Genomic DNA, 18,301 nt, shown 5'->3' on the forward strand with positions numbered 1-18,301 from the left:
GGGTATTACTGGAGCTAGGTTTGATCAGAGAAGACGTGCTGTGCGTATCGGAATTGAATGGTTGTCAAATCGATACACACATCTACGACCGATGAATATCGACAAATATAATATAACTCTTACATTGCTAGTAGCTCGTAGAGATTTAGTATAACTAATTGGAAATCACAATAAATACATTTAAGTGCACGTATCGTAAATACTGAGTATCGATTACTATCGAATAATCGAATTGAATGATGCGAGCAACGAATTATAATAATATATATATTATATTCAGAGAGTTAGTATATATCGATAGCTATAATTTGGCAGAATCTGATCAATTTTATTTATTCTACAATATTTCTAACTTAAGAACCTAATCCAATAAATATCGAAAATAATTATATGCCGAAGGTAACAAGTTCTGGATCAATCAAGTTCTTAACTCAACAAAATTTATATATTTTGATAAGCATCCATCGATTACAGCAATTATTTTTCCAGGGTATCTAACTAGTCGTGCCCCTCACAACGTACTCATGCGTTTGTTTCTTTCGTTTTTTTTCAACTGTTGCATTTGCTACGAGCTTAAGTCTCTCTCGAATAGTTTTTGCCATCCATTACCAAGTTTTTCCATTTGAAATCTTTTCCTTTATTTTCTTTGCTTACTTTTTGTTATTCTCTGTTCTCTGCAACAATTTTGCATGGTTTTCGCTGTAGCTTGTGCTTTGTCTTAACTGCGAATGCGTGAAGTTTCGATTCGATATGCCAATCGAATTGTACAGTTGACTTAGCATGCCAATATCTGCCATGTGTATCTGCATAGTGCATTAATCTTATTGTTTTATTGAAACTAGAAGTGTTTCTGAAGTTTTTTATCTTAAGTTAGGTAAAGAAAATTATAAAATTTTATTGGATAACTGAATGGAGTAACATATGCTGTAGAACTAAAGATTATATTATCATTACGAGTATTATACAGTCGATATGTCTATAAATATTGTTTTTATTTACATTATATAAACTCTAAAAATATTAATTTTTTTTTTATTATACCTTTTTTTTAATTTTTATAAATATTAGTCATGCTCTCTAGCTAGTTTGTATATATATATTTGCATACTCATTCAGGAAAACTAAACGAGTATATTGGCTTTTTAGTTTATATATTTTTAGTTTCTTAAGTAATAACAACAACAATGCAGTAAACCAATATAGCTGAAAAACTCCACAGAATTTCTAAAATTTCCAGCTGAAATTTTGATTTAAGCTCTATATAGACTCTACATGTATATGAATTTTTATTTACTTGACAATTCTAGTTGTATTTTCTTAAGGTGTATAACAAGACTCGAGTTTGTACAAAATACACATATATACATATATACTTGATATATATTTATATACATAAATTTGTACAAATCAACTAATTTAAATGAAATATATATAAATTAATATACCCTATATATATTTTATTTGAATATTTTGTAGATGTTTAATGTGCCATTAAAATTCCAAATATATTTGCTTCATTCAAGACAATAAACTAATACAAATATTCTTCTATTTTATTTTATTAACTGTATATATCTGCATATATATAGCATCAGCCACGCAGTTGGATCGAGACAAACTTTCAGAAGCGCGAATGCATCAAGTTTATACCATGCCCAAAGGACGATACAAAGTAAGTGCCAGAGCCATGCAAATCCAATTGCGATTCATTTACTAATTAAGCCAGTGAAGTGCAGCGGTGGCCCCAACTAACGCAGTTAAGACAGCCAGCCCCCACGATTTGGCTCGAAAGCTGTGACCCAGTTTGCCGTATCAAAAAACAGTTTGGCCCACTTTATCTAAAGTGGGTTAAATTCAGAGAGGGAGGAGCAGATGAATTGGGCAAATTTGTGTATTTAGTTTCATTTTTGGCGTTGGCATTTCATTGTTTATTATTATGGCTGGCAGTTAAACCAAATCCCCGCCCTGTCAACCTCTCAAGATGCTCTCTCTCTCTCTCTCTGTCTCTGTCTCCCTCTAAACCAATTGAGATAAATGCGTTATAAACTGGCCTGTCTTGTCTGTCTGGCTCTTCCGCGCCCGACTCGTCTCGGCTTATTTGGGTGAAAGTTTTTTGTTTTGCTCAATGTTACGTACAGTGTGCACAGTTTATGACGGCTTTATGACTTTGCCCGACTGACGTTCTTATCAGGCAGCTGAGCTGCTTGTCAAATATTTGGCAACGCGCTTTTAACCCACAATCAGCTGCCTGCCCTGAGTTGGCAGCTCTCTGAATGCCCTCTAGTCTGCCAGTCACGCCTCCACTGCCTCCCACACCTTTGTTGTTGTTGTTGTTCTTGTTGCAGTCATTTACAATTGCTGGCGCTGACAATTTGTGTTGACAATTGTTCGGTGGCCGCCCACTGAAATCTATTGCCAAACAGATGGCCATTTACCTTCTCTTGTCCTGGCTAAATAAATTACGCTATTTACACATGCTTGTGAATTGTCTGCCAGTGTGTGAGTGTGTGTGTGTGTGAATGAGTGTATGCGTGTTTAATAGTATGCAAGGCTTTGCGTGTCTTAAATCGCTTGATTGATAGTATGTGGGGTGGCACGTGTTGCATGTGCCACGCATAAATTTGCAGATTTATTTAATTTGAAGAGCTGTAATTACAGGGTATAGGGGGGACTATGTAAAGGAGGACGTGTATATTGAGTGATAAGTAGGGATGTATAGAGAGAGAGAGAGAGAGAGAACGAATAATGGAGAACGAGAACGAATAATGGAGAACGAGAGAGAGAGAGAGACCCATAGAGAAGGAGACAGAGAGAGAGAGGGAGAGAGAAAGAGAAATGGAGAGAGAGATTGATCGATAGAGAGAGAAACTGAAAGAGAAGATGAGAGAGAGACAGGTGTAGAGAGGTAGAGAGAGAGAAAGAGATATAGAGAGAGAGAAAGGTATAGAGAGAAAGACAGAGAGAAAGGTATAAAGAAAAAGAGAGAGATATAAAGGAATAGAGAGAGAAAGAGAGAGAAAGATATAAAGGGAAAGAAAGAGATAGACAAGTCTAGAGGGAAAGAGAGAGAGATAGAGAGTGAAATATGTAGCAATATGGAGTGAGAGGAAAGGTAGGTTGAGAGGAAAAAGAAGAAATGTTAAAGACTTGGCCATTTCTCCTAAATGTCATATGGAATAAGTGAAGCATACCTCACTTCAGTATCAGTATAGGGTATCCTCGGCAGGTAAGCCAAAGTTAAGCCAGGTACTGCAATTGACTTATTCATTAGCCAATTGTGACTGAGGGATGCATATGCGTGGCTTGTATTAGTTAGCTGTAATTGAAATTTATTATTTAACAGGGCGAAAACTTTTGAGCAAATGCCAAGAGTAGCTAAGCAGATAAAGTGAGAGAGAGCGAGAGAGAGAGAGAGGGGAGAAAGGTAGGAAGGAAGACCGAAAAAAATGACAAGCAAACAAACATGGTGCCGCTGTCACAGCTATTGTTATGGCCAAAGACAGACAGAGAGAGGGAGAGAGAGAGAGAGAGAGGGGCGACAGACAGACAAATGTGACAGCTTTGCGTATGAGTCAACAAAAACAACAGTGGCAAAAGCAACAGCTACAACAACAGCAACAGCAACAGGAGCAAGACCACCCAGAATAAGCGCCAACAAAAGAGCCGCACATGCATAAATAACGGTTTATTTTACACGTGAGGCTTGCCATAATGTGCGTGGGAAGCACGCATGCTTGTGTGCATATGTGTGTGTGTGTGTGAGTGTGGAGTGCGTTTGCTGCCTCGTGTCATTTATACAACACACATATATTGACAATAAATCAACACGTCGTACAACAATAACAGATATACACATACATACATACATACATGCATATATCCGCCCACTCAACTAATTTGCCAGCAATATAAATATATATATGTATATACTATATCCATATAGAGATGTTTCCTTTTTGGCTTTGTGCCACATCCGGTTGCAAGTTGACTTTAACTGCGGCTTAACAACTCTTTTGCGTTTGACAGATGCTGCTGCGGCCAGGCACAGATTACGCATCAGACGATTGCCGGCATCGAGAGCGGCTCGCCGGGCGACACCTGGCTGCCCACCAAGCACACACGCCCACAGCCCACCGATGCGTACGGCACTATTGAGTTCCAAGGTGGCGCCCACCCCACCAAAGCGCAGGTGAGTTCAATGGAGCCCATAGCCTGCTTAGAGCCATGGCAAGTTCAGAGTAGAGCAGCTCAAGTTGTGGAACTATGCTCGGATCCATTAGTTGGGTAATTTTGCGTGACTAATCTGTAAATTGTAATTATAAGTAGTTTAAGTAAAAATTAACCAAGTGGAAAAGTCAAATTCTCTTAGCTCAACTACTTGAGTAGATAAACTAAATAATTAATTATTTTTATATCATTAAAATTAAGAATGCAATTAATAATATATAAGTATAAATATATAATAGCTAAAGAAATTAAAATAATTGCTTAAGTAATTAATAAATTTAATAAATAATGGAGGCAATGAATTTATGAAAATTGATATTAATATAGTTTTAAAAAATAAAATAAAATTTATTACTATATTAATGTAAACAAAATTAGAATCAAAAGTTAAAAATAAATTAATTTAAAAAATAATAAAAAAAAATTATTAAAAAAATTATCATTAAAAATTAAAAATAAATTATTAAAAAAATTATTATTAAAAATCAATCATATTCAATAATATAATCATAAAATGCTGAAACTAATAATATGTTTAAAATGTATTATATATACATATTTGTTATTAGCTTAGCCTATAGAATTATTTGATGTCAATCTTAAGTGATTTAATTAGTCAAAACTACCCAACTAGAATATTATTCTGAAAGAATAGATCCCTGGCCATCCAACTTGAGCTGGCTGTTTGAGTGGCTTTTCATATCACGTGGCTTGAACAATATGCCACTTGGAAAGAAAATTTGTTGCGAGTCACTTGGTGTCTCTGGAGGCGCGACTTAAACTTTTGCCAATAACTTGGCCAACGAATGCTTGAATACATATGTATATATATCTACATTATATATATATATCTACAGTATGTGCGTCTGTCATTCGATACACGACCGGAGCTGCTGGTGCAGCTATTCACCAAGGAATGGAATCTGGAATTGCCAAAACTTTTGATCACCGTGCAGGGCGGCAAAGCCAACTTTGATTTGCAGGCAAAGCTCAAAAAGGTAAGCAAACAAAGGGGAGAAGGGTGAAGCAGACGAAGTGAAAGCGTTCAACTACGCAAACCAAGTGTCCACTTTCACACGCTAATTGAATGGGATTCAGAAAAAGAGAAAAGAAAACGTAGAAGAAGAAATTCCTCAAATTTCAAATTCCGCTTTGTAGGAAATACGCAAAGGACTTTTAAAGGCGGCCAAAACAACGGGCGCTTGGATTTTCACGGGCGGCACCAATACAGGTGAGTCACTCGGATTCCATTTCAGTTTTTACTACAGCCATCTGTTTTATGGCCACACTATTAAAGTCAACTTGAACGAAAGTTAAATAAGTTTCGAGCCAAAGAAACAAAAAAAAAAAAAAAAGAACCCCTAGACTAGACAATAATGAAACCCGCTACAGCAACGGCAATAACGAGCTGAAGTTGGGCATTCAGTTGAAAATTAAATAAATAAGAATCCCAAGCGAATATCGCGCAGTCAAGTGATTGCACACAGTTTCCGTATTAACTGAGCGACACTAAATACCCTAAAAAATGGGACAACATTGAAATGTTGAAGAATTTGGCAGCGATAGAAAACTATAAAATAATTCTAGTTTTATTTCATAGATTTTTAATCATCATTTTTAAGTTCAAATTCAGCTTTCATTCAATATACTTTAAAACTATATATTCCATAAAAATACTATGGTATACAGATAAAAAGTATTTTCTGGAAACGTTCTATATATATTCTCTTTATTTTAATGCAGAATTTATGCTTAGTTTCTCAATAGGATATTCTGAGTTTACTTTAGTACAGTTTAGTTCTTTCTTTCAGCGTATCTGCACTTCGCTCTTCGCTTCAACTTTTATTTTATAGTCCTTTTTTGTCAGCTATCTCTTCTGATGCTGCAGCTGTTATTAAATTTTAGACACGCTGCTCTGCTATGAACTCAAACCAATAGCAAAAAAAAATATATATACATACATATATATAGTGAAAGTCAAAGTCAAGGCACTTGGGCTTCAAGAAAAAATAATAAAATAAAATAAAATAAATAAGCAAAATAAAACACAAAAAGTAACGCAGAAACTTATTCATTTCTGACATTGTTGCTGTTGCTCACATATACCAGTTCAAGCTGAGAAGAGGGTATATAAGTGCTATAAGTCTGTCACTCAACGAATGTAAAGCATTTCCTAGTTATTGCAGATATGATGGAGGGAATGTTTATGTTTCTGTCTTGTCTGATAAAATATTTATTACTCCCATTGGGATATGATGAATCGAGAATGACTTTCTATATTTTGAAAAATAAACGACTCGAATCTACAATTAAAAATATCTATAAGTAATACTTTTAATTACTGTCAATCTCTATAGATTGATCAAGCAAAGATACATATTTTTATAGACCCTTCTCTATTAATTTTCCGAATCTAATCTCTCAACAAGTATCAAACAGTCGGCTGTACTCGATACGAAATGTTCTTAAATGTTCTTTTTCGTTTTCCCATTGTTTTCCAGGCGTCACTAAGCAAGTGGGCGACGCTTTGCTGCTGGAGGGGCAGCAGAGGACAGGACGCGTGGTCAGCATCGGCATTGCGCCCTGGGGCATTGTGGAGCGCAATCATGAGCTGTTGGGTCACAATCGTGAGGTGCCCTGCCACAGCATCAGCTCGCCAAGGTGGGTTCTGAATAAAAAGACCAAGAAAAATACAGCTCAGCCCCCAATTCACTGCATATTCGATGGGGCCACATCACAAGTCCTCTTAAAGCTGTTCAGCTGGCAATTTGTGGCACCTGTTGCCAGGCTGAACTCAGCTGACACTTTACATATAAACTTTACTTGATATATTTTTTGTTTGATTGGCTTTTGTTCCGCTGGCAGATCAAAATTGGCTGTGCTGAACAATCGACATGCGTATTTCCTGCTCGTGGACAATGGCACCATGGCCAAATACGGAGCCGAATTGATTCTGCGTCGCAAACTGGAGAAATTCATTTCGAATTTAAAGCTGCATCCATGTAAGTTACCAATGAAAGATCCGCAAGGCGGACATATGCAATCAGTTTTAGTTGGCTTTGCACTTGTGGCAAGCAGGCAGGCACTCAGCACTCGAAGAGGAGGAAACTTTAGAAATTGTGGCAAAGATTAATACGCTTTGAGGCAGAAGTCGTACAAAAGCTGCCTGAGGCGCATTGTACAGAGTTCAGTTTGCATTCCTTGTGCAGAGAAATTGCACACAGTCGCACGGCTCCTAAATCGGACTTGGATGTGTGCAAATATAAGAGTTGAAAGCATAGGATTAATCTGGATGGTGGTAAATAGATTGAGTACAGAGTAAACTTGAGTGAGTTGAGTGTTATGAAGAGTGAGGTTTATGTGGAAACAAAGAGACAGAAATAGCCGTAAACTGTAAGGGTTTTCTTATATAAGATGACATTGCTTTAATATACTTCAAGTTTAGCTGATTAAATGTATATTTCAACTCAGAATCTCATTTGATCAGATATAGAGTAAAGCAAAGCATAGTAAAAAGGAAATAGAAGAGGCAAAGTTCCACAACTAACTCAACTTTAGGCTCGTGTCATCTCCTAAGGTTAAAAGTTTCATTTCTACTATATATGTATATATGTATGTATTCGTTCAGCTCGTGGAACAGTCGTTCGTTCATTGAAGCTCTGTGCAAAACGTAAGTATGAAATTACGAATGTGTAGTGGAGCTGTTCTCCTCTGTGGCCTATGGATGATTATTATGATGATGATGTTGTTGTTGTTGTTGTTGTTGCTGCTTTCTTTTATTATTATGATTATTATTATGAGTGCCTTATATAAAAAGCTTGCGATTGAAGAGTGGACAATTGTATTGCATAAATCATGCTGAGGTTAGGTTGAGTTAGCAGACAGCCGCAAGCTGAGCTGAGCTCAGCTGAGTTATATCATTGACTCGCACCTTTGTTAGCTACATTATATCTATATACCTATATTCATCTATATATATATATATCTTTAACATAATTTATTTATGCCCCTTGCAGTCACACATTCCAGTACGCCGGTTGTCTGTCTGGTGATTGAGGGCGGAACGAACACAATACGTGCTGTCCTCGAATACGTGACGGATTCGCCTCCAGTTCCTGTTGTTGTTTGCGATGGTTCCGGCCGTGCCGCCGATTTGTTGGCCTTTGTGCACAAGTGAGTTTAAACGGATTGTTATTTATTTATACGCACACACATATATCTCTTCTTCTTTTCCTTATTTTTATGCCTTCCGACTGATTGTGAGCTAGGCAATTAATGAGGCAACAGCAGTTAGTTGAAATTTAATTAGTTACGCGCGTTCTCATGCAGGTTGAGCCCGCCGTCTGTCCTACCGACTTCCTTCCACTGTTGCCCGTTTTCTTATTTAATTTGCGGCTGCCCCTGCTCCTGCCCCTGCCCCTGCTGCTGTTGCCTTTTCTGTCTGATATTGTTATTAGTGTCTGTCTGACTGCTTAAGGCGGGGCGGGGCAACTTCACGTTCATTAAGTACACGACATTTTGGGCAAATTATTTAAATTCGGGTCCCACTGACAAAGTGTAGGCCACAATATTACGCATACGCCGCATGGCCCGCAACATTACGCATACGCCGCCTGGCCGTAGCCCAATTGGTTTCAACAAAAACTTTTTGTCAGTCTGTTTTCTGTTGCTGCTCTTCCGTTATTTACCTAACAATTTGCTGCCATCCCCCTGCCACCGCTCGTCAGCTTCATTTAATTTAATGTGTTTAATTAGACGCCAGAGTTGCTTCTAACTTCGACTTGAACTTCTGTACATAAATTTGTTATAGGTACGCATCGGATGGCGAGGAGCAGCCCGTGCTGGAATCTATGCGTGATTATCTCATCGGAACCATACAGAAAACCTTTGAAGTGGGCCTGGATCAGGCGGAGAAACTCTACCAGGAGCTGCTGCAGTGCACGCGCAATAAGAATTTGGTAAGTGCTTCTGTCTGCCATTGAGTGGGTGGTTTTGAGAATAATTTTTGTGAAATGTCAAGATGCCCTGTAATAGGAGAGGCTGGATACGGCAAGGTGGTGTAGCAGAGATGCTTGTTTGGTAGCCTAGTATATCTTGAGTTGATGAACTTTAAGATTGCCTGAGAGCGTATAGAATTTAGATTTTATTAAATGCAATTATATGTTTATATTAGCAATAAAAGAACTCAGTATATTAGATGATTATCTTATAATTATATAACAAACATAACATTACAGTTCCTTATAAATTTATTTCACATGCATTCAATAGATAGGGTCTTAAATATCGTATCATATAGATTTTCTGTGTTTATGTTGAGTTCCTATGGGACAAGCATTTACACCCTCTCAATATGCATTGATTAATGTGACTTTTGCTGTTTAGTTATGGTGCAAAGCGCGCCAACCCTTGCCCGTAGTTCATTGTGCTAGTTCACGTCAAAATCCCTATAGATTTTTGTGCTTCTAGCTTAATTTTCGTGTGCTTAGCAAATGCCTTTCGACAGCCTGCATTATTTAACTGTTTAATCGGACTCCTTGAATTCTAGGCATAATTACACAAATTAATTTATTATTTTAAATTCTCAACAAAAATCACAGCATTCAAGTATTTTACATATCTAAGCCCATAAACACGCCCATACTTTATAGGTGTTGTACGATGCTAGCATACGTCTCTCCTTTATATTTATATTCTCCTATTATATTACCTTTTGTTTACTCCCATCTTACTCAGCTTGTAAGCTATATACATATGTATATCATATCATATACATATGTATATGTTTGGCTAATATCCTTGGCAACGCAATATTTCAATGCCTTTTGTGGCTAAAATTATATTAAACTGTTTAGCCACAAAAAGCAGAAAAAAATTTGCGTAAGGACATAAAAGCGAATCGTAAAATGTGTTTTATACATATTTAAAAGTCGCCAGGTGGCATTGGCTCAGCACTTTTTCCAGATGATGGGGCGCACTGAGGCGCTATCAACTCGGCTGTATTAAAGAAAGTTTTTTTTTTTTTTTTTAGTTTAAAGTATAAATGATTAATGACCAGGCGAAAGGCTTTCGCTTTGAGCAATTAAAAGGGCATCAAAGATGGTGGAGAAAACTCATTTCACCTGGAGTCTGCTATATTTGTGTCTATGTGTGTGTGTGTGTTTGTGTTTGTAGCAGTTCTTAAATGCACTTAAGTCTGTGACGCTTTTGGAGATTTAAATATTTAATTAGGCAACAGTTAAGCATGAATTAGGTGCTGCAATATAATGATGAGCCTAGCGCAAGATTCAATTGAACGTTTAATGAATTTTAAATCAGCTACGAACATTTTTGCATGCCACAAATAGAATTTGCTCCAGTTTCTGATGAATTTTGATGAATCTCGCTGTGGTTGTTATTAAGATTTTAATTGGTTTTCAAATAGGGCAGACCTCTTCTAGCTTGGCTCTGCGTTCGCCTGCTCTGCGCCCCGCCCCGTTCCGCCCTGCTAGACAAACATTACTTTTGTTTAGCGGTTTTTGCATTAGGCATTACTTAAGGCTTTATTTCGTGTCTCTCATTCTCTCTTTCTCGCTCGCTCTCTCTCTTGTTCCGTCTCTTTTCAGATTACGGTCTTTCGCATACAGGAAAAGCCAGAGGGCGAGGCGCAGGAGCTGGATCAGACCATTCTAACAGCTCTATTCAAATCGCAGCATCTCAGTCCCCCAGAGCAATTGAGTCTTGCATTGACATGGAATCGTGTGGACATAGCGCGCAGTGAGATATTTGTCTATGGACAGGAGTGGCCCAATGGTACTGAAATACATTAGATATACAAACAGATATACATACATATACATGTACATGTATATATACTCTTCAATATGTCTAATATGTATTCAATCTCTGCATAATTCCGTATTATATATATCCTTAGGCGCCTTGGATGAGGCCATGATGCAGGCACTCGAACACGATAGAATCGATTTTGTCAAATTACTTTTGGAAAATGGGGTCTCGATGAAGAAATTTTTAACAATACCCCGACTCGAGGAGCTCTACAACACAAAACACGGTCCGGCCAATACCCTGGGGTAAGTTGTCTCCTTCTCTTTTCTCATTCTCATTCACTTGCCCATGGCCTATGAATATGTATATATTCTCATGCAGCGAATAAATTTTTGTCGTTTCCTTCTCTATTTTCATTCGCTTCACCTTTTTTATTTCGTTCTCAATTGCAGCTACATATTGCGCGATGTGCGCCCGCATATACCCAAAGGCTACATTTACACGCTCCACGACATTGGCCTTGTCATCAATAAACTAATGGGCGGCGCCTATCGGTGAGTGAGCGCGGACTGCGTGGCGTATGCAGGCATCGTGTGCCTGCAGCTCACGTGTGTGCAAAACCTTTTAATACCCTGCCAAATTTCCATTTCAAACAAGTAAGAAAGCTCTAGTCGAGACAGCTCGACTACGAGATCCCCTGAACCCTACAAGCAACTGATATTTCAATAATAATTAGCAAACACACACACACACACACACACACACACACACACACACACACACACGCATACAAACAAACACACGCACACACACGCATACAAACAAACACACGCATAAACACACACTCACATATACAGGCGATTGCGCTTGGGTTGCGCTGCTGTGTGGCAATATAATGACAACTTATTTGTTGAATAATTTAATTTCTAGACGTACGATCGTAATGAAACTTTCAGAACGTAATCATAATGTTAAAATGTATGTGTATACCGAATCACAAGTCTCTAGTATTTGATATACGACTTTTACAAAGATGAGGGTGAGGGGGTGGATTTAGGGGTGGGGGGTAAATTTTAACAAAAACCGAAATTGTATAAAATACATCTTTATATACATTTTAGATTTGGAGACTCTAGCTTGAAAGATGTAGGAGATATAATTCTTTAAGTGATCGTCGATAAGGGTTTTTATCGATAAAAAAGTATCGGAATGAGTTATCGTTTTTTAGTGATAAACTCGATATCCGCGTGATATATACGGACATTTTAAAAAAAAGTTGAAGTCTCTAGCTCTTATATCTTCTGAAATCGACGCGTTCATACATACGGACGGACGGACGGACGGACGGACGGACGGACGGACGGACAGACAGACGGACAGGGCCAAATCGACTCAGCTTGTCGCCCTGATCAAGAATATATATACTTTGTGGGGTCTGCCACGCCTCCTTCTGCCTGTTACATACTTTTAACAAAACCATTATACCCTGATTTCCCATTTTCAATGGGTTCAGGGTATAAAAAGGATGATACGAAATGTGATGAGCTTAGGTTTTTTTATGCTGAAATAGGGTTTGCTCGCTTCCTAAATACCCTGTAAATTCCATCTCAGTGAGCATACTCTATGCTAAATAAGTTTTATTCCCTTTAAATTGCATATGCTGGTGTTAAATACCCTGTAAATTATGACCCAGCGGGTATATGCATTGTAATTTACAATGAAAACCTTGTGCAGTATATTAGACTACGTTTTATTACATGAAAATTATGTAGAATTATATAAAATACCCTGTAATTTAGAAGAAGTCGGGTATGTTATTTTATTATTGTGTATATTACGAAATTTGACTTTGATTTCAGTTTGCTGGGTATCAGATGTAAACTCAGTTCTCAATACCCTGTCAGTTAAGTGAAAAGGCTAAGGTGTATACGCTGATTCACCGCGTGTCCATTTTATTGTGATGGGATGTTTGTTAGACTGATTTGTTGACATATAATGGATATCCACGCCACTGTTCAGTGCATTTTAAATACCCTGTCAATAATACAAATTCGGGTATATACAGATCATATGCGTTAAAGGCAATTTTATGAGCTCTACTATGCTTAAGTTAAGTTATTAGCCTTTCGAAACATTCCTAGTGCCCTTACATATCCTATAATCTTATTGAAATAGGGCATATTGTATTTTATGTGCATTTAAAACTCTCCCACATATTTGGTTTCAGTTACTTCTAGGAATTTTCCTATCAAAATCGAGCAGGGTATATATATGGTCGCCTTGATATTTGATTACTCTCATTCGCAGCGAAGAGTTAGAGCCCATCAAATCGAACCGTTTGAGTAATTGTGCCCCAACAAACAGAAGAGCAGAAGGAAAGTTTAATGTTCGAGCAACTGAAATTTTTTGGGGGGGAAATGGCACTACAAAAGGCAGCTGTCGTAAATTTGGGGGAAAAAGGTCGTGACAAACTTAATGCCTAAGTTATAATGATCGTCTTTTGGCATATAAAACGCGTGCCAATTAAAAGCTAAGGGCAGCCAAATGGACAGTGGGCGGCCGCACGTGAGTGGGCCTCAGGGTGGACCCAAACAAATTAGTTTATCACTGCAGCGCTTTCGGTTTATGTCTGTGTTTTTAACTTTGACCCAAGCGCCCCATAAAGATGGCTGCGAGTGCCTCACCTCCGCGAGCATGGTCCGTGTCATGGGCCGACGCCTTTAACTTGTTGCCGGATTAAATTTGATGAGCCGCAACGCCGGCGTCAACGTCGCCTCCGCTTTGCCAAAAATTTGTTTATGAAAATGTAATAACTTTGTTTTGCAGCGTGTGGAAAGGCAAAGAGCGAGAGAAAAAACGAGCCCAAAAAGTCACAGGGCAGAGCGAAAGCAGACGCCAAAAGGCGTCTATAATTATGCGGCATTAACATTTTTGGCCAGCGAGGCAAAAAACGCAGCGGCTTAAATTTAGTTAACGCGGCTTTTGGGGTCGCTTTGTGTGCGGGAATTTAATAAAATATACAAAACCTTTACCTTTACGCACTGGACATGCTGGGCATTATAAATAGGCTCCGTGGTTTGCCTAGAGAGGAGGGTTGAATGCTTTAAAAGAGTGTAGCTGTGACTATACTTGAATATACTGAAGTTTACAGGGTATACAAAGAACAAAAATGACTGTAGAAGTGGTAAAGTCGACAATAAATTAGTTAATTTAGAACAACCCTATCGTAAGTAAAATTAGTAAAGGGTATTCATTGGTCGTTTATTGCCATTTAGTTGCCTGGTTTTTCCTCTACTCACTGTGAAATGTTTGTGGTCTCAATGGAGACGGCAGCATCATGGCAAATGTATCAATCAAGTAATTTAATTAAAAGCCAAAAAACGCATTGTAAGAAGCGAAAACTTGAGCGCTGCTCGCCAAATGGAACAAGGGCAAGGGCAAGGGCAAAATTAAGGGTTCAGCACTGTTTATGAAGTTTTATTGAAACAAAAACCAAAAACAAAGTAACATCAATTTTATTTGCAGCTTTAAGTAAAAGAAAACAAATTTTGTGCTTTTGGCACATTCTTGTGCAGCCTGTTTATTGGCAATGGCTTTTGGGCATTGGCTCATTGATGTCGTTCAGCTAGATAAACTACTTAATTTAACACTAGCCTCTTGCGCTCGCCTATTGTCGTCCCCTTGCTTTGGTTCCTTTGTGCTTCAATCAAAGGTCACAAGTTATCTGACAAATGCCCATCTAAATGCTATTCGCTCTATGGAGCAGAGCTCGACGGCAAGCTGAAAGCCGAAAACTGTAAACTGTAACTGGCATCGAAACTGTTGTTTTGATTAAATTACGGTTCGCTTCTTGTTTTTGGCCTTTTCTCGCTTGGCTTGCCAAATACCTTTAGGGCGTGAACTTCATAGGCTCACTGTGTGTGTGTGTGTCTGCGTGTGTGTGTGTGCTTGTGTCTGTGGTTGTCTATTTGTATCTGTTTGCCATTCCATTCAGCAGCGTCTAGACATTTGAATGAGCAACAGGCAGACAGGCAGGCATGCCAGCAGGATAGCAGGCTGACAGCCAGTTAAGCAATCGTCAGGCCTAAAGACCTGGCCTGCCAATCCGTGAGTAATTAAACTCGTCCGAGTTTTTGATTCGCTTACCATAAAATTTGAATTGATTTTCCAATTGTCGTGCGTTTATGTGCCATAAATTATTTATGGCTGCATTTTTACTTTATTTTGCTGCCTTTAATTGTTTGCCCGTAAAAGTGAGCAACAGCAGCTGCTTCGCGAGCCCCTGCGAATAATGTTGAATAAAACAAAACAAGTCAAATAAATTTGTAAGCATGAGTTTACTTTGCACTTCCTTTTAAAAAGCGCCCTAAAAGGTCGCGTGCGTCATAGCGTGAGCTTATAATTATCTCATTTAGGTTAAGGAACTCTAATAAAGATATCTCTATGGATGCTATATACACATACAGATACAGATACAGATACAGATACAGATACAGATACAGATACAGATACAGATACAGATACAGATACAGATACAGATACAGATACAGATACAGATACAGATACAGATACAGATACAGATACAGATACAGATACAGATACAGATACAGATACAGATACAGATACAGATACAGATACAGATACAGATACAGATACAGATACAGATACAGATACAGATACAGATACAGATACAGATACAGATACAGATACAGATACAGATACAGATACAGATACAGATACAGATACAGATACAGATACAGATACAGATACAGATACAGATACAGATACAGATACAGATACAGATACAGATACAGATACAGATACAGATACAGATACAGATACAGATACAGATACAGATACAGATACAGATACAGATACAGATACAGATACAGATACAGATACAGATACAGATACAGATACAGATACAGATACAGATACAGATACAGATACAGATACAGATACAGATACAGATACAGATACAGATACAGATACAGATACAGATACAGATACAGATACAGATACAGATACAGATACAGATACAGATACAGATACAGATACAGATACAGATACAGATACAGATACAGATACAGATACAGATACAGATACAGATACAGAAATACAGATACAGATACAGATACAGATAAAGATACAGATAAAGATACATATACAGATACAGATACAGATACAGATACAGATACAGATACAGATACAGATACAGATACAGATACAGATACAGATACAGATACAGATACAGATACAGATACAGATACAGATACAGATACAGATACAGATACAGATACAGATACACATATACAGATACAGATACATCAAAAGCTTTTACATATTTATAAGTTTTCAATTGAAAAACAAACGCAATTACTACAATTTTTGTATATTTTTCCTCCCTATTTTGGGGTCAGAATATAAATCACTTAAGCAGATGGCAGGCAGAGGGGAACAGATACAGAGTTTTACAAAGGGATAAACGCCGAGCTGCGCCCCAATCCAATTGTTGACAAAGGGAATGCTAAACGCAATGGCAGTGCGGGCAGAGCTTAGCAAATAATAAAGAATAATAAAATGGGGAAAAAAAAGAAATGTAAAAAAAAGCACAGACACTTTTTCTACGGCTATTATTATTACTTGGTCCACTCTCTCTCTCCCCCTCTCTCGCCCCCTCTCTCTCTCCCTCTGTTAAATAAATTTTGCCTAAATGCAAATTTTTGGTTGAGAAATGACTCGACTTGAAGAACAAACCAAATTTTATTCGACTGGCTATTTATATTGTGTGTGTGTGTGTGTGTGTGTGTTCGTATTCATTACAGCTCGTATTATACGCGTCGCAAATTTCGGCCCATCTATGCAAAGGTGATGAACAGCTATGCAAATGCCTGCCGCAAGTCCTCGACATATCAATATCAGCGCTATGCGGGGGCCAATTCGCTGAGCCTCGTCACAGGACTGCTGCCATTTACCACCGAGATGGCACTCTTCGAGTTTCCATTCAACGAGCTGCTGGTGCGTATACGTAATTTCTAAACAATTGCCCCTGTTGGACTCCATTATGCCTCAATTTATTTCGCATTCCCTCGCTATCTCTCTGCCCTTCCCTATCTAGATTTGGGCCGTGCTCACGAAGCGTCAGCAAATGGCTTTGCTTATGTGGACCCACGGCGAGGAGGCGCTGGCCAAGTCGCTGGTCGCCTGCAAACTGTACAAGGCCATGGCTCATGAGGCAGCCGAGGATGATTTGGATACGGAAATCTACGAGGAGCTGCGCTCCTATGCCAAAGAGTTTGAGAGCAAAGGTATGTCATGGTTGACGGTGGTCAAACGCTTGAGTTAATTAACTCTCTCTCTCTCTCAACCGCAATGCGTGAGTCGCGAGTGTGAGCGACAGCCAATCGCGCAGCGCCTCTAATTAACGCACCTGACCTGTGCGGTCAACTAATTGACATTTGCTATATTTGTGATTCTCTGTACTGTTAGGCAACAAACTGTTGGACTTTAGCTATCGCCAGGATGCGGAGAAGGCGCAGCGATTGCTCACATGCGAGCTGCACTCGTGGTCCAATCAGAGCTGCCTCTCGCTCGCCGTCGCTGCCAATCATCGCGCTCTGCTCGCCCATCCCTGCAGCCAGGTGATTCTGGCGGATCTCTGGATGGGCGGATTGCGTACGCGAAAGAATACAAATTTCAAGGTGAGGTGTATGAAATATAGAGTTTAATGATATTCATTTTATTAAATTTTAAATTTAAAAATATGATTATGTTTTTTATTATAAATTAAATTTATTTTCTTTTGCAACCAGGTCATTCTAGGCTTGATCATGCCCTTCTACATCAGGCAATTGGACTTCAAGTCCAAGGAGGAGTTGCAGCAAATGCCACAGACCGAGGAGGAGCATCTGGAGAATCAGAATTTGGACAATGATGATTCCGATCGTTCGCAACCAGACGCTGAGGTGAGTTGAACACTAGCCAGGCTTTACTGTCTGCTCTGAACTGATGCTGCTATCCTTTAAATATAAATTTAATATTTATGATATAATATAATTTACTTAACCAGTGTTTCGTTCAAATTTTGTTTTCGTTTTTTGGTTATTTTGTTCGTATTATTGTTTTTTTTTTTTTTTTGTGCGTGCCAGCTCTTTGAAATATATTTATTCAATTTTCAGCTAAGCTATATACTGAATACCTAATAATCTATATTAACATATACATATATATATTTATCACATATATATATATATAAATATAATTATATACCTTAACTATATTGTATATCGTGCTATCATATACCCTA

The 18,301-nt window shown here is 38.2% G+C and overlaps 1 protein-coding gene across 26 annotated transcripts in view; it reads left to right on the forward strand.

The window, feature by feature from the left end:
• Positions 1–18,301, forward strand: part of Trpm (transient receptor potential cation channel, subfamily M) — a 76,772-nt gene that overhangs the window by 40,991 nt on the left and 17,480 nt on the right. For all 26 annotated transcript variants that reach the window (XM_089262581.1, XM_089262583.1, XM_089262579.1 and 23 more), the window contains 15 exons: positions 1,590–1,672; positions 4,027–4,189; positions 5,085–5,225; positions 5,386–5,458; positions 6,729–6,888; positions 7,093–7,229; positions 8,244–8,400; positions 9,038–9,185; positions 10,833–11,019; positions 11,144–11,300; positions 11,448–11,549; positions 16,821–17,013; positions 17,114–17,303; positions 17,485–17,696; positions 17,808–17,960. In XM_089262581.1, coding sequence (XP_089118707.1) covers positions 1,590–1,672; positions 4,027–4,189; positions 5,085–5,225; positions 5,386–5,458; positions 6,729–6,888; positions 7,093–7,229; positions 8,244–8,400; positions 9,038–9,185; positions 10,833–11,019; positions 11,144–11,300; positions 11,448–11,549; positions 16,821–17,013; positions 17,114–17,303; positions 17,485–17,696; positions 17,808–17,960 — 2,256 coding nt within the window. The remainder of the gene's footprint in view (positions 1–1,589; positions 1,673–4,026; positions 4,190–5,084; positions 5,226–5,385; positions 5,459–6,728; positions 6,889–7,092; positions 7,230–8,243; positions 8,401–9,037; positions 9,186–10,832; positions 11,020–11,143; positions 11,301–11,447; positions 11,550–16,820; positions 17,014–17,113; positions 17,304–17,484; positions 17,697–17,807; positions 17,961–18,301) is intronic.

This window comes from Drosophila navojoa, chromosome 5 (genome assembly GCF_054131105.1).
Source record: "Drosophila navojoa isolate 15081-1374.11 chromosome 5, UAZ_NAV_1.0, whole genome shotgun sequence".
NCBI lineage: Eukaryota > Metazoa > Arthropoda > Insecta > Diptera > Drosophilidae > Drosophila > Drosophila navojoa.